At 42.2% G+C, this 19,420-nt stretch overlaps 1 protein-coding gene and 1 long non-coding RNA gene across 2 annotated transcripts in view; one reads left to right on the top strand and one right to left on the bottom strand.

Annotated features, from left to right (window-relative positions):
* Window positions 1-19,420, bottom strand: part of LOC310845116 — a 579,409-nt gene that overhangs the window by 507,301 nt on the left and 52,688 nt on the right. The window lies entirely within an intron of this gene.
* LOC310843073 (cytochrome P450 2C19-like) lies at window positions 1,474-9,458 on the top strand. The gene is made up of 9 exons (XM_083735560.1): window positions 1,474-1,676; window positions 3,186-3,348; window positions 4,462-4,611; window positions 5,259-5,419; window positions 6,515-6,691; window positions 6,942-7,083; window positions 8,018-8,205; window positions 8,665-8,806; window positions 9,148-9,458. Exons 1-9 carry the CDS (start codon window positions 1,494-1,496, stop codon window positions 9,327-9,329), a joined length of 1,488 nt encoding a protein of 495 aa, XP_083591686.1. The 5' UTR covers window positions 1,474-1,493; the 3' UTR covers window positions 9,330-9,458.

The following is a 19,420-nucleotide window of genomic DNA, read 5'->3' as shown; positions in this document are numbered from 1 at the left end:
AAGATGCTGTCTAGGTTTGTCATTGCTTTTCTCCCAAGAAGCAGGCGTCTTTTAATTTCGTGGCTGCTGTCAGGCAGTGAGAGATTTTACTTTCTTGGGCTCCATGATCACTGCAGCTGGCATACATACCTTTGATTTTTAAAATTAAAATTAACACAAGTTTTCTCTACCCTTCTGACACAATTTGTCACATTTGTGGGCATCTAAGGTGCAAGAAACTTCCAACCAAGCACTCAGAGTGTAGAAGCTGCTCTCCTGCAGGAACCTTAAAAGCAGAACCATTTGCCACAAGGCTACATTACAATGTTTAATAAGTTGGAGTTCTTGTTATTAAATATACTAGCTAATGAAGGTGAATACATCGAAACAGGGTCCTGTAAGAATTTAAATGTATTTTCATGTAATATTTGATACTAACAGCTGATGAAGGTGAATACATCGAAAGAGGGCCCTGTCCTGGTCTCCAATCCATAACTGACTTCTGCTTAACGATTGAAACTGAGTCTCCATCTGCAAGCTGATAAATTATGAGGATCAATATTATTGTCGAGTGAAAAGGAGAAAATCTTTGTAACGAATTATTGTTTTATACGTATCTCTTTGAGTTTGAGTTTGTAATCTCTGTTAGAGTTTGTAATCTCTATTTGAGTTTGTAATCTTTATTAGAAGACATACTTTTGAATGGATTGGTTTTGGTTTCTGTCAGGGAACTGCCATCGGAGAGTCAGGTGGTGGAAGGGCTCAAGGAGGCTAGGAGACCTTCGGATGCGGAGGAAGGAACCAGTAGGGGGAGAGGGAGAGTTCCTGCAGAAACTCAATCGGAGGAATGGCTCCAAGATGTTTCCAGTGAGAACAGCGGAGAGGGCTCAGGACCTCCGCTCGGGACGCCCACTCCGCGGAGGGAACTGTCACGCAGAGAATCCAGAAGAAGAGTTTCCGTCAAGGAACTCTTATGTTGGCGTAAATTCCGGAAACGCCCACTGACGGATTCTGCCAGCGATTGAGGTAGCCATGCACCCATGGCTCCTCGGACTGGGAAAGTTTAGGAACTGATGGTAAAGCTTGGAGGACTTAAACGCTTACGCACGAGCAGCCCCCTTTTCCCATTACAGTTTCTATTGACTATTGAATTGTGAGTAGGGACCACCCCCACTATTAAAATTTATATTGATCTGAATTCTTGGTTTGCTGCTTTCTTGGCACATTACAATGTTTGGCAGAAAAAACTGAACCCCTGGTTGTCTTACATCACAGACCGTGTGTACAGTAATGCCGTTATCATTGCCTTAATAATCGATGAAGAAAAAGAAGTTCAGAGAAGTTCATTTCTTCATTATACAACCTGATCTACTTAATGGCTAATCTCATTTACTCAGAGAAACCTAGAATTCCTATTGGTGAAAATCCATGTATATGTGACCTCCTCAGAGTATATAAAATTGGAAAGCAAATTAATTCATCTAGAGTCATTTCAGTCACTGTTAGCTGGTGCCATGGAGCCTCTAGGGACAGTGACCATTTTGATGATCATATGTATCTCTTGTCTTGCTTTCCTTGCAGTCAGGAGCAGGACACCAGAGAATGCAAAGCAGCTGCCACCTGGCCCACCTCCACTGCCCATCGTAGGGAACGCTCTGCAACTGAAGACCAACAACCTGGCCCAGGTTCTTCAGGAGGTAAGCCAAAGATGAGCATCTTCCTCAACAGCTGTCTGTTGATGACCGTTACCTGTTTGCAAGCCTCTTTCCATCTGACTCTTTTGGAAGGGGACAATCCATTGTCAGTTTGTTTATTTATAGAAGGTACCATCTGGGTGCAGGGCACATTTGCAGAGTATAAGGCAACAGACTCTGCACTTTGACAGAGGAGAGGCAAAAGAGGGAGGGGAGGCGTCCAGACCAGAGGAAACGAGTAGCAGAATCGCTGTGATTTCCGTGGCACGGACCTGCGCTTGGCTACATCAGCAGGGATGGGGAGCAGGGACTTGTCCTAAAGGCTCCACAGAAAAGAGGTGGACTTTGAGCAGGTCCCACAACTCCACAAAGGGGGGTGTTTTATTGTCATTTTATTGTTTTATGCTTAAAATAAAGCCATAAAGCCCCCTTCTGAGTAACGAACTTTAAAAAGCAATAGTGCAATTTTCATACTATTTTAGAGACAGGGGGAGAGGGTGGGTGCAATTCTCCCTCCACACATGGATGGTTTGGGCATTTTTGCCCTCTGAACATTTTTAGCCTCTGCTGGACAGTGGGGAGTTCATAGTCTTCTTGTATTTCGAAAAGCTGCTCCTTTATTTTCCCCAGAATGTGCTTGGTTGGAAGGGACATAACAGAGCAGTATAATCATCTTCACGGTATAGAGAAAGTGGACGGGAAAACACTTTTACCCCCCTCTCATAATGCCATACCCTCCAACATTTCTCCAATGAAAGTAGGGACATCCCATTCCATAACGATAATTTTACTATAGCCCACAAACCTTACTGGGTTGCCCCAGACACTCTGGAGAGCTTCCAACATATATAAAAGCATAATGAAATCATTAGAAATTAAACAAAAAAACACACTTCCCTATTCAGGATTGCCTTCAGAGAGGGTCGGATAACTCTATACCCTCCAACATTTCTACAATGAAAATAGGGACAGCCTAAGGACATTCTGTGATCAAACTGGCATGGCTTCTCTAAATCAGTTATGTCCCTGGAAAATAGGGACACTTGAAGGGTATGTAATGCTAAAACTTGGAGTCTCCAATTAAAGCTTAGTGTTGAAAGATTTACAACACACGCAAGATAGTAGTTCTTCATACAGTGCATATTGAAACTGTGGAATTCACTGTGGAATTTTGTTAGGACAAAATTCATTGAAGATAAAGCTACCCTAGCTGCTAGTAATGATGCTGAACCTCCACCAGTTCCAGGGACCTGCAGGAGGGGAGCGTGCTATTGCACTCAAGCCTTGTTTTTGAGCTTCCCAGAAGAACTGTGTTGGCCACTGTGATAACAGTCGTGGACTAGTTGGCCTTCGGCTGATCTAGCTGCAGAACTCTTCTGTATGTTATTAAGAGTCATGTGGTTCAGATGCCCATAGTGAGTCTGGGGGCAGCGGGGCTCTCCATCAGCTATATGACTCTCTCCTAACCCGCAAACCCACCTAAATGTGTGTCTTTCTCTATCGTTTTTCCAGTTTGGTGAGAAGTATGGCTCTGTGTTCACAATGTATTTTGGAACAGAACGGGTTGTGGTGCTGCATGGCTATGATGCAGTGAAAGAAGCACTGATCGACCGTGGAGATGAATTTGCTGCAAGGGGACGCCTGCCATTAGCTGATGATGTCAACAAGGGATTAGGTATTTTATGCTGGTTGACCAGTGGAGGGGGGACACACAGGAAAATCCCTCTATTCATGAAAATAAAGCAAAAAAGTTTGCAAAGACAAATCATTGCATCTTGAGATAAACTTTCCTAATTAATGTTCCCACTGGACAGTAGCAATAGATAATTAGCAGACTTTTAATGGCATAGCTATATATTGGGTATTGCCATTTAAGAGAGAAATGAGCCATCTCATAAAAGTACTTAAGCAATATCTAGGGCAGTAGCGGAGAAAGGTGGGTGTGGTGGGTGCTGGCCGCCCTGGGATGTGCGTTGCCGCTGACACCCCCGGGACACTCCCCGCCGCCGTGCGCCGCCTTACACCCAAGGGTGCTTACCCCTGCCCACGCAGGCTGCTCCAGGTGCTGGAGCAGCTAGCTCCGCCTCTGGTTTAGAGCAAGCACCTAAAATTAAAACAGGATTGAATGAGTCTCTAGCCTTTAAAAATAATGGTCTGGGGGTAATTCTGGTGTGGGCAGTAAGTGTGAGAGTTATGTGAGCAGACGTCCCTGGCCAGGATCTTGTGAATCAATAAGCTCTCCACACCAAGAAAGAGTTTCAAAGTTACTGCAAACTATCTATAAATTTGTTACCAAGAAAATAAATAAATACAAATCAACACATTGCACTTAAACAACTAGCAATGTAGTCCAGTTTTCTTTAAGTTCTTTATGGTTAATATAGTCCAAGAACTATTGCTTCTTCATTATACTGGCAGCTTCAGAGAGAGACCCAGGCTCCAAGAGATGAATTATCAGTTAACATAAATATCGAAACATTGAAACCTCTTTTTAAGCTTTAGCTGCAAAAATGGACATTCTGCAACTGTAAACCTCCACTACGTTTCATACACAACACACACACAAACATAGCATTTTATGCACATTAAACACATATATTTTACATTAAGGGCATGTATCAGAAGACTGACCAGCTACTGATTATGGAATAAGGAGGCACCAAAGTACCAAGTCTCCAGGTGGTCTGGAGCCAAGAATAAGAGCCTCCTGCTCTTCCAACCTGCTTCTTCTGCTCTCTCTTTCAGTCCATTCATCTCCTTTATGCCCATTTCCTCTGTTGCTTTCCAGGAATTATATTCAGCAATGGGGAGGTGTGGAAGCAGCTCCGACATTTTGCCCTTACCACCCTGCGCAACTTTGGCATGGGAAAGAAAAATATTGAGGAGAGGATCCAGGAGGAAGCACAGTTCCTGCTAGAAAAGTTCCAGGACACGCAGGGTGGGTAGCCACTGCCCTTCATCGACATAGGCTTATCAAGCAGACCCCCTTAAACATCACAACAGATTCTGGGGTACATTACAACAGATTATGAACCACCACCTGGTCCTAGGTCACTGAGGGCTTATTACACACTAGTAATGCACTGAACTTACCTTGTTAATGTACTGGCAAACAATGCATAGCTTTCAGCAGGAGTGTAATATGCTGACACAGACCAGTTCCATCTAAAGTCCGGCCGCTGCTTCTCTATAAACTGCAAGAATGCTCCGCAGATATTGTTGAATTCCAGCTGTTTTCAGCCCCAACAGTCAACAGTGGTCCAGAAGTTAGAGTCTAGCAGCATCTGAAGTGCTTTAGATTCCCTAGTTTTAGTCTAGACTTCACCAAGGCCTGCACCACTGTGGTCACTCTTTCCTATCTAAGGATATATTGGCTGAAGCTGGAAGAAAGCACCTTGGAAATTCCTTGGAAGAAACCACTCATAGCCACTGAAGATGCCCATGCCTCCAGAACTGTTGTGAGAAAGGCAGCTCCCTGTCTGAACACTGAGGCCAGGAGCCAGGAAATGACAGCTCAGAAATTCCAGACTAGATTATTGCCTAAAACCTGTAATGGGTATAATTATTTTTTTCTTGTTCTTCCAGAGAAGCCCTTGGATCCAACCTTCTCACTCAGTTGCGCCATCTCCAATGTCATTTGTGCAATTATCTTTGGGAAACGATACGATTATAATGACAAGAAATTGTTATCCATGCTAAGCTTAATAAGCGAAAACTTTCAGGTTTTTAGCTCTCCTTGGGGACAGGTAGGTGCCATCTGGTTAAATGCATTCTTTTCCACAAAGTCTAAAGTTTACTTGCATGTGGAATATTTATTTTATGTAGATACTGCCTCTAGCTGTAGCCATTTTCCTGCTGTTTAAATGTCTTTCTTCCAGGCTTCTCATAGCCCATACTGCCTCTGCCTCTTAATATTTCTGTTAATGTCCTAGTTGCAGGCTTGCCATGGGTAACTGGTTAGCCACTGTGACAGCACGATGGGCCACTGGCCTGATTCAGTAGGCTCTTCTTATGTTCTTGTTTTTAATTTGGAGAGCCAATACCAATACCTGGGTCTAGTAACCAAGGTTTGACTTAACTCAACAGCAGCCCAGTGGAATAGGAAGTAAAGCTTAACGAGTAAAACCCACAGGCTCAATAGTGTAATTGGAACTAATTACTTGAGATGTATACACACTGCCATTGCCTCTGTATCCAGTGTGCTTCCACTAATGGCTTGAGAAGGTGTGAATACATTATGTTAGTCACAATCCATATCTATCCTGCCATTTCTTATGAAATGTTGCGCCTTGCTGAATTTTAAGCCAGGGATGTGTACACGGACTGGTTTCAGTAGGAGAAACAGATGGGACTAGATTTAGAGATATATATGTAATCCCATAGCTCCGTTTTAGAGCATTTGGCTTGTTTATATAGGGTCCCAGTCAATCCCTAGTAGCATCCCTGGTTAGGGATGGGACTTCTGAATGAAACTCAGCAGAGCTGCTGCATAGACAGTACTGACCTTGAAAGAACAATGGTCTCATTCAGTATATACCTTTTAACATGTGGAGTTTGGGGGAGGGGGTAACTGGGTTGTTGTTTTTATTTTGATTGTGAATTTTGCAGTTTTATATTTTGATTTTAGTCTACGAACCGAAGATATAAAATAATAATATAAGACAGCTGATGGGGAACATCTATAAAGATTTGGGAGGCATTGGTATTGAAAATGCTGGTGTGTGGACCACAGAGTTGAAATGCACACAAGGCAACAGTGGCCAACATTATACTGAAGCCCGAGTGTGGACAAACCCTGACTGAGGTTGGTGTCAATGGGTCTCTTGTGGTGTTTCTTCTAGCTCTACAACATCTTTCCTTCTTTGATGAAATGCATCCCTGGGCCCCACCGCAACGTGCTGAAAAACAACTTGGCACTCAGACAGTTTGTTTTGGAGGAGGTTGAAGAGCACAAGCCCACTCTGGACCCCAGCTCACCTCGGGATTTTATCGACTGCTTCCTTATGAAAATGGATCAGGTAATCATGAAAACTCACAGAACTCTCCAAGTGGGTTCTCCTGCCACTCCTGAAGCTTCCTAGCCAGCAGACTTCCATCCAGCTTCTTGTGGGGAATGGCAAGGAAAAAGATTCCTGCCCACACCCCATTGGAGTAGATTCATTTCCCATTGCTGACTTGTTCTTGCAGTAAGTGGGAAGTTAAATTCTTGTTATGTTGTATTCAGAACAATTGAGTTGACTCCACTGACTGTGTTGTGTGTTTCTGCAGGAAAAAGGTAATAGTGCATCCCATTTCACCATTGAAAACTTGGCCATAAGCACAGTTGACTTGTTTGGGGCTGGAACAGAGAACACCAGCACCACACTGCGATACGGGTTCATGATCCTCCTCAAATACCCAGAGATACAAGGTAAAACAGATGCATTATTAGTACTTATTATTCTTGTTCTTTCCCAGATTCATGTGTCACAGGTCCAAGAGATGGTTGTTCTGCCACTTTCCCCAGGAAAACCCACTGTTGGTTGCTGAATGTTAATCATCGCTGACTGACATCAGCAGTAGACAAAAGGCTTTCCTGAAGACAACGGTGGGGGTGGGGGCGTGGACAAAATGCTCAGATCCATGCCTAGTAACCACAGACCTGTGCCTAGAAATCCCAGCAAAAACAGAAGTGTGGATGAGCTCTTATAGCTGAACATATTGCAAACCCTAGGATTTATATGCAAACAGTAACAACTTGAATTTGGCTCAGTAGTGTACTGGCAGTCAGTGCAGATCCTTTAGGTCAAGCATGTCCAAAGTCCATTTTGGGGACCTAATCGGGCCTGCTGGTCGGTTTAAGCAGCAGGTTATTTTCTGGGGGTAAAATACTAAAAAAAAAGGTCAACAACTTTGGTTTACTTCATCCTTTCTGGCCCTCTTTGAAAAAAGTTTGGACACCACTGCTTTAGACAAAGGCACAACCGCAAGGGCCAGGGGCCAAAGGGCCCTCAGGTAGGATCAGAATCACTGCATGACAGTGCCTTCAATAGGAATCTCTCTAAGCTGGACCATCACTTGCTCCTATAACATTCCATAAGCTTTTGTCCCGTTGGGCTCCTTTTGGATAGAAATTAAATTAATATATAAATAATTGCAGTTATACTATGTTTCCCTGTTTACAGATGGATTGCTGAAGGTAAGCTACAACAAATTGCATGTGGTGAAGAGTTAGTAGAAAGTTGGCATCAGAAAACAATTGAAAGCTCCAAACTGTGCAGAGCCTTGCAACCATTCCCACTGAGTTTCAATTTCTTCTGTAATGTTTCCTGCACTGGCGTTAAACCTCATTCTTCCCATTGCAGAGAAAGTGCATGAAGAAATTGACCGAGTTATTGGCCGATCAAGAAGTCCTTGCATAGCAGATCGTGGGGAAATGCCTTACACTGATGCTGTCATCCATGAGATCCAGAGGTTCATCTCCATTGCCCCACTGAGCGGCCCTCATGCAGTACTCAAAGATACACCGTTCAGACAATATGTCATTCCAAAGGTCAGCTCTTTTCAAGGCTCTAAGTAGTAATAGTAGGCTGCTAGCCATGATGGCTATATTCTACCTCCATGGTGAGATGCAGCATGCTTCTGAATACCAGTGGGTGGAAACCACAGGAATTGAGAGTGCTGTCTTGTTTAGATTATGTTGAAGGGCTTCCCATGGGCGTTTGGTTGGACACCATGAAAACAGGATGCTGGACCAGATGGGGCCACTAGACTGATCCAGCAGAGCTTTTCTTCTCTTCTTATGTACAAGCAAGGGAAGTAGTTTACCCCAATTCCTAAAGTGTAGCTGGGCATCTTGAAGCCTGGACTTCATTTGAAACACCCTATTGCCTTCTGAAGCTGCTCCATTCTTCTTCTGTATCAACAAAGTACCTTCCTTCCTGTTAGTGCCTTCCCACACCATTAGTTGGGTGTCATGGCCATCCAGCCCATTTCTTTGCACTCTCTGCAGGGCACTACCATATATCCAAGTCTGACATCTGTGCTACATGACAGCAAAGAATTTCCAAACCCCAAAGAATTTGACCCAGGACATTTCTTGCACAAAGATGGCACCTTCAGGAAGAGCGACTATTTCATGCCTTTCTCAGCAGGTAAGAGCTCTGCTTCCTCAGCAGACTGCAGTCTTAGCCAGCTCAGGTCTTCCCCGTCTCCCTAATCGGCTGGTGTCGGGGCAATGAGGGGGAACCTCCTTCCTCCTGCAGCCTAAACTGGAAGGGCTCCCAGATTGTGAGAGAGGGGCAAAGGCTTCTGGGTCCATCAGACCTCCTTGTACCTTTCCTGTGGCCAGCTGAAGCAAAAGAAATGGTGGAAAGAGTGACTCTCCCAGGAGCTGTTCTGGAGCAGCACCTTTGCTCCTTTGGCATGATTGTTATTTTCTCCGTAACAGCCAAAGTGGATGTAATGCATCTTACACTTTGGGTTTCCTTTGCAGGGAAGCGGATATGTGTGGGGGAAAGTCTGGCCCGCATGGAGATCTTCTTGTTCTTGACCACCATATTACAGAACTTCACTCTGAAGTCCATCATTGACCCCAAGGACATCGATCTCACACCGGTGTTGAGCGGCGTAACAAACTGCCCTCGGCCCTATCAGCTCTGCATTGTCCCTCGCTGAAAAGCCTGCCTCAGGAGGGCTGCACATGTGGAAAAGTTGCAGCCTGGCAAATCTTTGTTCAAAAAATCCGTAACCCAATATCTCCTCATGTGTGGAGTCTTATCTTTTTACCTGACTAGTTGTGGAACTGTTACTGCACATTGAAGACATTTTGTAAAAAAAATTATCTCTTTATTGATTAAAAAAATTGCATGTCTATACAGACATTATGTACTATCTCTTAACAGGTAAAAAAAAGAAAATTTTATAAAATAGAAAATTTATAAAGAAATAAAAAATAAAGAAGTAACAAAGACAAGAAATAAAGAAATTTAAAAAAGAAGACAGTTATTTACATAGTAAAAGTACTCATTGGCACGATCCTTCCCATCCTTCTCATTATACTGTTTGATATAACATTCTTTCTTACACAGGTTTACATTGTATAATATCATTTATTTCTGTTTTGTATACATTCCTTTGATTTTTTTCTTTACAAATATCACTCAATTTCTGCTAATATGGAATTATTTGTACAATAAAGTTTTACATAATTCTTAAATACTATCCGTTCTCTAGTTGTTTTTTGTTTCGATATTCCTCTAACTGATCCCGTCAGTTTTGCTAATTGTAGATATTCTAACATGAGCATCTGCCAATCTGTAATCTCTGGGAGCATTTCATTTTTCCAATTCCTTGCTATAAGGGTCCTAGCTGCTGTTATACCACACATAAACAATGAAAACAATGATCTTATATATTTTTAAATTTCTGATGGTAATATACAAAGTAGGAAAATCTCTGGGATTTGTTTTTTAAAAAAGTAATTTTAAATAGTTTCTTAAACTCATTATAAGTATCATTCCAGTATTTGCCAATGGCTACACAGGTCCACCACATATGAGAGTATGATCCTTCCTCTTTTTTACATCTCCAACAGGTTGATGTTTTCCTTTATATATTTTAGCAAGCTTTTTACAGGTAAGATGCCATCTATATACCATTTTATGGTATATTCCCTGAGATTATAGCATGCTGTGAATTTAATGTCTGTCGTCCATAATCTCTCCCACTGTTCCATAAGTATATTATGCCCGAAGTCGTGTGCCCATTTAACCATGACTGTTCTTCTTCTGTTTCCCATTCCAGAATATAATCATACACTCGTGAAATAATTTTCTTTTTGTTAATTATTGATTCTCATTCAAATCTAGATGTTTCCTTTACAATTCCTTGTTTGGTGTAGCTGGAAATATTGTAGCCAGTCTGTTAGCGAGTTTTTAATTTCCTCATATTGCTTCAATGTTGGCTTATCCTTATCTACTTCTAAGACTGATGTTGGCCATTCCCCTTCATATTTCTTTTTTAACTGCCATGGCTTCTGTGGGTGATGAGCACAGGGGTATATTGGGCTCCAATATTCCTTTATATTTAATCCATATTTTGTATAACGATTTCCACGTTGAAGACATTCAAATAGCAGGGAAAATAGCAGACATTCAAATAGCAGGGCAAATAGCAGGATTTAGAAATTAGTCACACACAAAAAACCCCATTCTTATCTTTCTTGCCTCTTCATGTGCATATGTGTGCAGCGGAGTAGCTGGGGGGCGTGTCAAGCCACCCATCTGGGCAGGGCAAGCCTCTCCAACACTTGGAGCCTCTTCGCTGCCTCCCCCTCAGCTGTAGGGCGTCTGAGGGAGAGGCAGTAGGCAGACGCAAGTCCCGTGCTGCTGTTTCAGGCAGCGCGGAACCTGCAGGTGCCTAAGCCACCACCTCACTCCTAAAAAGGTTCGTGAGCACAATTTTTTAAAAACTCATTTTGTCACGCACACACCCTCAGTGATGACATCTGAGGCAAACTGCACCCCTGCACCCCCATTTCTCCGCCACTGCATGAGAGTGATGGGTGAGAAGAAGTCTTGTTACTCTTTGTGCTAAATAAAGCCAATCAGAGTGGAAGGAACTGAGTCAACCACTGAGGAACTGGTGACCCTCAATGGTGGCTGGACCCATCACCCCTGATGTTGGCTGGGGCAGATGGGGGCTGGAGTCCAGGAATATCTGAAGGGCTGCAGGTTCCCCATTCTTGCCATGAGGGCTCAGTTGGGACAACTCCCATAATCCCATTTCATTGGCTAGGTGGCTGGAGATAATGGGAGCTGCAGTCCAGCAGCAAAATCTCCAACCTTGACTTGGTGGGTTGTAGTGCTGCAGGCTGTGGAAGCTGGGTGGGTCAGGGCCCCTGTCTGAGATGACCTTTTGATTCCCTTGCATGTCCTACCCAAGATACAGCAAAGTTGTTTAACTGAGTGACAACATAAGCTTTTTTGGTAACCCTTCTATAGATCTGTACACTGAGATTGGCAGGTGTGTCAATGCTAATAATAAAGCACAGGCAGACAATTGTATTTGGAAAGATATTCCAATAAACTCAGTTTGGAGTCTCCCGGTGCTAGAACAAACTGTCTAAAAATAACTTTCACTTTTTGTCTATGCACAGAGCATAAATGGGCAAGATCTCCCAAGCCCACCTTGGATGAACCTGGATGAGAAAACTTTTTTTCTTCTTCTCCTGAGCCCAACTGAGGCTCTCACTGTCTTTAAAAATCTAGAACAGAGTGAAAATGGCCCTCCCTCAAACTCTCCACTTACTTTGTGGGTGGTAAAATAAGGAAGGTCATTTCACTGAATATTCTCCAAGGGAGGACTGAAAATCTCCAGGAGGAGTTGGAGAGGGAAAACTTTCAAAGAATTGTCAGAATTTCTTTCCTCTCAGTCTTCCTTCAACCCTGCTCCCATTCAGTGTAAAAGAAAAATGTTTCTCTAGTACAAATGCAGAGGCTGCATGGGCAAAATTGGTGAGGGGAAGTCCACCTATGAAGTTAACCAAGGAAGAATGGTCTTCCTCTTCTGTATTCAGATTTTTTGTTTTGGGTTACTGCACCCTCTCAATTATGCTCCTATTCAAAGTAGTGAAGTAATGTTTCTCCATTGCATTGCATTGAATGGAAGGGGCAAGAGGAATGAACTTGTATCTGATTTGCATTTTAATTCAAACTGGAGAAGAATTCGGGACTTGAAATGAATGTCCTCTGTCCACTTTGAAACTCCTGAAAGTCTTCTCCAAACCAAAGTTTGGAGAAGTGTGCTGGTTTCACTAGCATAGAAAACTACTGCTCCACTTCTTCTGGAGAATAAGAGCACATCCAGATGTATGTATTTTTTTACCTGTTTGTGAAATGGAATGGCTTTTTAGATGTACTTCACCCTCCCAGAGCTAAATAAATAATACTATGACAAACTGAATACTGTCACTTGTGATGATTATGCAAGTACAGCAATTTTATTATTTTATCCAACATCCTGTTCTCACTGTGGCCAACCAGATGCCTATGAGAAGCCCTCAAGGAACAACTGAGCGCTACAGTGCTCTCCTCCTCATTTGCAGTTCCCAGCAACATTTGAGGGCTATTCCTAACTGTGTAGTGCATCAATGACAGCTCCATAATGAAATCCAGAGTCAGGCCACCGGGATTTAAATATCTTGCTTTTCTAACACATTGCTTTAAAAAATCCCTCCACCTTAAAAACACAGACATTTAAAACAAATTACTAATAAAATCTCATGATTAAATTTATGGCACATGACTGCAGTTCTGTGCATGGTTGGGAGTAAGCACCATTGAACACAGTGGTGCGTATTTCTGCTGTATAGGTTCAATTTTTAAAACACATTTGGTTTTAGCAAATGACATCCAGACAACAGAAACACAACCTTTTACTTTTAATTAGCAATGCAAACAACTTTTTGTTATTTATTTTTGGAATTTTGCAACAAAATCCAACAGCCCCCTGTCTCCCCACCTCCCCTATGCATCCTCCCCCTTCCTCACATGCCCCCAAACCTCTGTATTCCTCCCTAGCCCCAATTGCCCTCAATCCTCTTCCCCTCCCCAACCCACAGCATTTGTATTTGTTTGTATGATCAGTGGCAAACCTGTACTTTCACTACTGATTCCCCTGAGACATCTAATCTAAGGATGACCTGCTGCTTATGATGTAACAATGCAAGCAATCCAGAATTTACAGACATTTATAGACCACGTCCACACAAGATTAAAGTGTAGTATTTTGTCTCAAACTGCCCCACTGAACAAGCTTATATTAGCTGGCGAAAACCCTCTCCCATTCCCACACTTTTAAGTAGTTTGCCATTGCTTCTTTTTATCTAAGTTGTATATAAAAATAGGAGAAGGTCTGCTGCAATTTAAAGACTTAACTGTATTTATTTGTAAAGGGAGTAAGATTTGCTAGGGCATACTTCCTCAGATGCAGAATGGGTGGCAACAACAACATAGTATTAATATTAATAATAATATACAGTGGTTTTTTTCTGGGGGGAACGCAGGGGTAGGCATACCCCTAAACATTTTGTGAATCTAACGAGAGAAGAACTAAAAAAATTAAAATATTTAATTTCTTCTCTAGCACGGTGAATTGGCAGTTCCGTTGCTACCTCCGATGGCGACCTTTTTGTCCATTTACTGCTTTTATTTTTCCGGATTTGAACTATAAAATGGTGATTTTCTTGAGTCAAAATGAGAGTACCCCAAAACATTTCTTTAGAAAAAAAATCACTGATAATATGTAGTCAACTCAATTTTGTGGCCATTCAATTTAAGGTTACAGATAGTGATTACGTTCAAAAATACAAGAAGCATGGCGTATTGCTCCATTTAGACTAAAATGAATAACAATTGATGGTTTGATTCTTTGATTGTTGTAAAACTGTTATTATTTAAACTATCTAATCTGAAGTCTCAGGCCTACAAACGCTTACGCTTTATATAAAGACAGTCCTTCAAATTCCCTCAGACTCTTTGTTTTTCATGGTGACAGACAGACACCCCCAACTTTGGGAGGGGGGCAATGGTTTTTGTCCCTGTTAAATGCATTGAAGCTTTTGTTTCTATTTAATATTAGGGAGGCTGTCAGCTTACCTGGCTCAGTTTCCTTCATGGCTTTGCAATCCGTTGGGCCCAGCCTGAGGCCTTGCAGCCTGTCACTCCCAAGGAAGTTTGTAGAGCCAGCCGAGTTATCGGCCCTTCATGGCACGGTATAAATTCTTTATAAACACAAAGAAGTGCCGGCAAACAGGAATAAAGTTCCAAAGAAGCATGGAAAGTGTGGTGCGACACAACAGAGAGATGGGGCGGCCCTGTGCTGCAGCTGCGAACCTGCGAACTTGTCAATTTCCTGGCCCTGCCTGCTACCTGAGGGGAGCTCAGCCCCTCCAGAGGAATATGGAGTGGGCTTAAGCCCCACAGCCCTCCCTCCAAAGTTAATACCTATGGTATCACTACCACCTCTGGGAGCAAATCCCACAGTTATTGTTTTGTTAAATAATTTTTATAAAAGATGTTCCCTTGTTACAAAACTAACAAAAACAGGGGGGGGGTGTTACATTTTTCATCTCCACTTTCAATTCATAAGAGTCTTTTTCAATTCGTTTGCATGTACTTTTGTCGGGGGAGGGGATAGCATAGCTGTCAATGTTTCCCTTTTCCCCCGGAAAATTCCCTTATTCCAAATAGGATTCCTCAAAGAAAAGGGAAAAGTTGACAGCTATGGGAGATAGTTATGTGTCCCTATTTTCCAGGAACTGTCCCAGATTTACCAAAGCCACCCTGGTTTCTTATTTGATCCCAGAATGTCCCCCTTTTCCTTTGTACGTCCCTATTTCTTCAGAGAAATGTTGGAGGGAATGCTGTTGTCCGACACCCCCCCCCCAAGCCGTCTGAAGGCAGCCCTGTATAGGGAAGTTTTTGGATGTTTAATGTTTTGTTACGTTTTTATATATGTTGGAAGCTGCCCAGAGTGGCTGAGGCCAACCAGTCAGGTGGGCAGGGTATAAATAGTAAAATAGTCCCTATTTTCACTGGAGAAATATTGGCGGGTATGCAACAATCAGCTTCAATGGATGTGCACAAGTTCTAGTGTTATGAAAGAGAAAAGCTTTTACCTATTCCCTTTCTACATACCATGTATAATTTTATACGCCTCTTACTTGTCTTTTCTGTGAACAAAAGTCTCACATGCTACAACCTTTCCTCATAGTTAACTTGCTAATAGCCTCAAATCATTTTGGTTGCCCTTTTCTGAAGATTTTTCAGCTCTGCAAGATCCTTTCTTAGGGTTGGCTTAGCCTGGAGCCATGAAACCCTACAACCCTGTGTCCTAAAAACCCCCACTATTAGCCTAAAGTAGGACTCTTTAAGAAATCTAAGCCGTTATCTCCTCTCATACAGAAACCTGACCCCAAGAGAGTGAGCAAGAGAGTTATAGCCATGAAGCCACAAAGACCTGCAATTTAATTTTTAAATGCTGTATTATAATTTTTAAAAGATTCTGATGACCAGTTTTACAAATGCAGCCGAGGTCTTAAATGTGTTGACCTAATCTCATTAATTACTTGATGACAGTGACAGTTAATAAATAGAAGAGGTTGGTGAAGCTTATTATCAGTGTCATAAATCTCACACCCAATTACATTAGCAGTCAGTGGTCCCCCCCCCCCCCCCCAGGAGGAAACTACAGTAACTCATAAAAACAGGATATATGGTGTAGTGGTTTGTGTGCTGGATTAGGACTGGGAGGATTTGAGTTGCCCATTCAGTCCTGGAGAAAACCACTTGGGAAAACCACTTTTTGTTAGCCTAACCTGCCTCACAAGGCTGTTGAGGGAATAAAACGGGTTCCTTGGAAGAAAAGATGGATATAAATGTAACAAAATATCAATTAATCCCAGCTCTTCCTGTAGGGAGAAGCTTTCTCTTCATAACCAGAAATAAATTCGACAACATGCAACCCCTCCTTTGCTTTAAATGTTTGTTCAGTCAATTATTTAAACTGAGGTAGACAAGCCGTTTGACATATTATGCAGAGGTAAACTCAGGTTTATCACAAAATGAAATCTCAGCAAGCAGCTGCAGCTAATCATATGTATAGTGCAAATAGGTCCCGAAAGCTGGGAGCAGGTTGGCTTCTCAGGTTCTACAAATGCCGGAAACTTAAAAAAGAATAAAGAAAATACTAAGAATATCATATAGTAAAAGGCCAGAGGCATTCCTTTTAGGAATTTTAAACGATATTCCAAAAGACAAAACTATATGCGACGTCTGCAGCAAGAATCCTGGTGGCTAGGTAATGGAAAGGGAATCAGTTATCCCTTAGGGGAGAGTGGTTATGTAAGCTTTCAGAATATTTAGAATTAGCCAAATTGACAGATATAATAAGATAAAAACCCAAAAGTGAAGTGAAAAAGGAATGGGAGTGCCTAAATGAATACCTTAAAAGGCAAGGTACTAGGACAGAAATCTGGCTGAGTTTGGAATAACCTTGTGAAGTGAAAGGATAAGAAAGAGGGATTTATATCTAGATGCTAGTAGAGATAAGGAAAACAGGAAGATACAATGAGAGGTAAAGGAGGTGCTGTGGGATTGGTGGAAGTCAATGTTGGTTTTCCTTTTTAGTGTTTATATTCTTAATTTGTAAGATTTGGATTTGTAAGATTTGTTTTTTTTATATGCTTGTTTTTGTGTTTTGTGTATTGTTATTTTTCTTTTGTTGTTGTTGTGTGGAAAATACTAATAAAATTTACTATTTAAAAAAGAAGAAAGGAATGCATTTACTGGCTGAGGGAACATAAGGGGGTGTCAGGGGTGTGACTACAGCCATGGAACTTTTCTAAATTCAACCTCAACTTGCCATTGGTGTGGAAAGGAAAACCTCGCATTGACTCTCTAATAATAATGACACGTGAGGTGATGACAGTCAGCTACACATTCACTCTTAAAAAATATCGGATCAAAACAGCAACTATTCCACTATGAATGGTATGTGAGGAAAAGTCCCAAGTCTTCAGATAACAGCAATATTAGATACTGAGCTACATGCATTGCTTCAGCACTTTCTCTTCAAATCCTTAAAGAACCACCTTGCAAGGTGGCCAGTATTATGATTATCTCCATCTTCTCCCTGTTTCCTGAGGTAAAGTGGCCACTGTTTTCATGAAAGAAAGAGGAATTGGGTTAAAGAGCAGGCTATGTTCAGCGTTCCTCTCTCCCCTGACCTTATTCAGGGAGTTCCAAATAAAAATACTAACTAATAAAATAGGGATAACACCAAGCCTGACCGTCTAGGATGCTGCTTTGAAGTTACCAATAGAAATGTGGTGCTTTACCACCACCTAGTGTTGGTTTATGAGACCTATCAAAATACCATTTCGTGAAATAATTTCCCTTGTTTATTTTTGGATGGCATCCCCGTTTCCGCTGTATTATTGGATAAGGTGAATGGGGAATGTGCATAGGCTCTCCCAGTGTGATTCACATGACACCTCTCCCTCCAGTTGCTTAAAAGGCATGTGAGGGAGATGTTTAATAATGGGTGTGATGGGGGCGGGCACAGCCAGTGGATTCAGCTTCCCCTCTCCTGATCATTGCCAATTTAAGATCAGGTCCAGCCTGTAATCCAGAGGAGCATCATCTTTGGATGCAACCTCCATTTGATCAACGTTTGAAAGCCTTCATTTTAATAGCATTTGCAGCCCCAATAGCAAAATCTGCATGTAGGCTTTAAAAATTGAAACTAGATACTGCTTGCTCAACAGAGGTAAGGTAAAGGACCCCTGGATAGTTAAGTCCAGTCAAAGGTGACTGGGGTTGTGGTGCTCACCTCACTTTCAGGCCAAGGGAGCCGGTGTTTGTCATAGACAGATTTCCAGGTCATGTGGCCAGCATGACAAAACCACTACTGGTGCAACAGGACACCGTGACGAGTGCCAGAGTGCACAGTTACCTAACAAAACACGCACCACCATAGTGGCGTACATTAATAACCTTTTTTGACACCTGGGAATTTCCATCTGATTTATTCCCAACAAAAAGGACTCTGGTTATTCTGGAAAGGTGCTTTTAAATATTCCCTCCCCAATTCATTATAACTTATTTCCTAATAATAATTTCCCTTTTACATGCCCACCACATATGAAAGAGCATACCCTCAACCTTATTACATTTCCAGCACTTATCTGATTCAGTCTTATACATCTTAGCAAGTCTGCTTAGAGTTAAATACCATCTGTAAATCTTTTTCAGGTAGTTCCCCATGAATTATACTGTCATGGGAGGGGGGAACTTTTCTCTATGCACATTCTCCAGTTTAGAAACTTCTATCATGGCACTTCTTACTCGCCTTATCTTTAAATGAAATCCCCAAATGCTGATGATGATCTCCTAATGTCTGCAGATCAAGCTGCTTTCAAAGGCAGAGAGGTTTCAAAAAATAAACCCTACCTACATCCAACCTCCGTGCGAGGGCAGTGACTTAAAATCTGAAAGTGCCAATGTTTATTACATCTTTGCATTGTACGGCTCTTCACGGAACACCTCCTGGGTACAGCTATATTTGTAACAATGCTAATTGGAAATGTGGCCCAGAAAATAATCGCTCTATCAGTGACTTAACAGTCCCAGGAGCTCCCTTGCTTTTTGTAAGGTTGGTCTGAAAAGCTTCATAGCCTGAAATTGATAAGGAGATACTTGAAACTGTCAAGCAAAACCAAAGATTTGCACAGCCAATGTGGTGTGCCATCTGTCCTGCCCGTCCAGAACTCCTATGCATTTAAATAAGGGTATGAGAACAAGAAATCCCACTGGAGCAGCCATTTCTGAATTCTTAACAGTCATGGCAGAAGCTTCACTTTACTCAGGGTACAGAACTTGTGGCCCTCCAGATACAGTTAGGACTACAATAGCTGACCTCCAGCTACTGCTGACAAAAGATCCTCAATTTGGGGGATGGACTATTGCTCCAACTTTCTTTCGGAAGTCTTGAGGATCTAGTTCTTCCTCATGGTCATGTGTAACACAGGAATACTGCAGGTCCTTTTTCAGCAGCCAGTTGGCATCCACCTGCCTCGAGAAACAATGGAGTGTGCCTCTGGGGGTGAAGTCCAATCCCTGGAGAATCACAGCACCTGCTGTGGCTGCAGAGATCAGTACCTCAGAACTGCAGTCGCCTGTGTTGTTTTTGCTGTGTTAGCAGCA

Source organism: Podarcis gaigeae, assembly GCF_964106915.1.
Source record: "Podarcis gaigeae genome assembly, chromosome: 1".
In the NCBI taxonomy this organism is placed as follows: domain Eukaryota; kingdom Metazoa; phylum Chordata; class Lepidosauria; order Squamata; family Lacertidae; genus Podarcis; species Podarcis gaigeae.
This window is presented reverse-complemented; position numbering and strand designations above follow the sequence as displayed.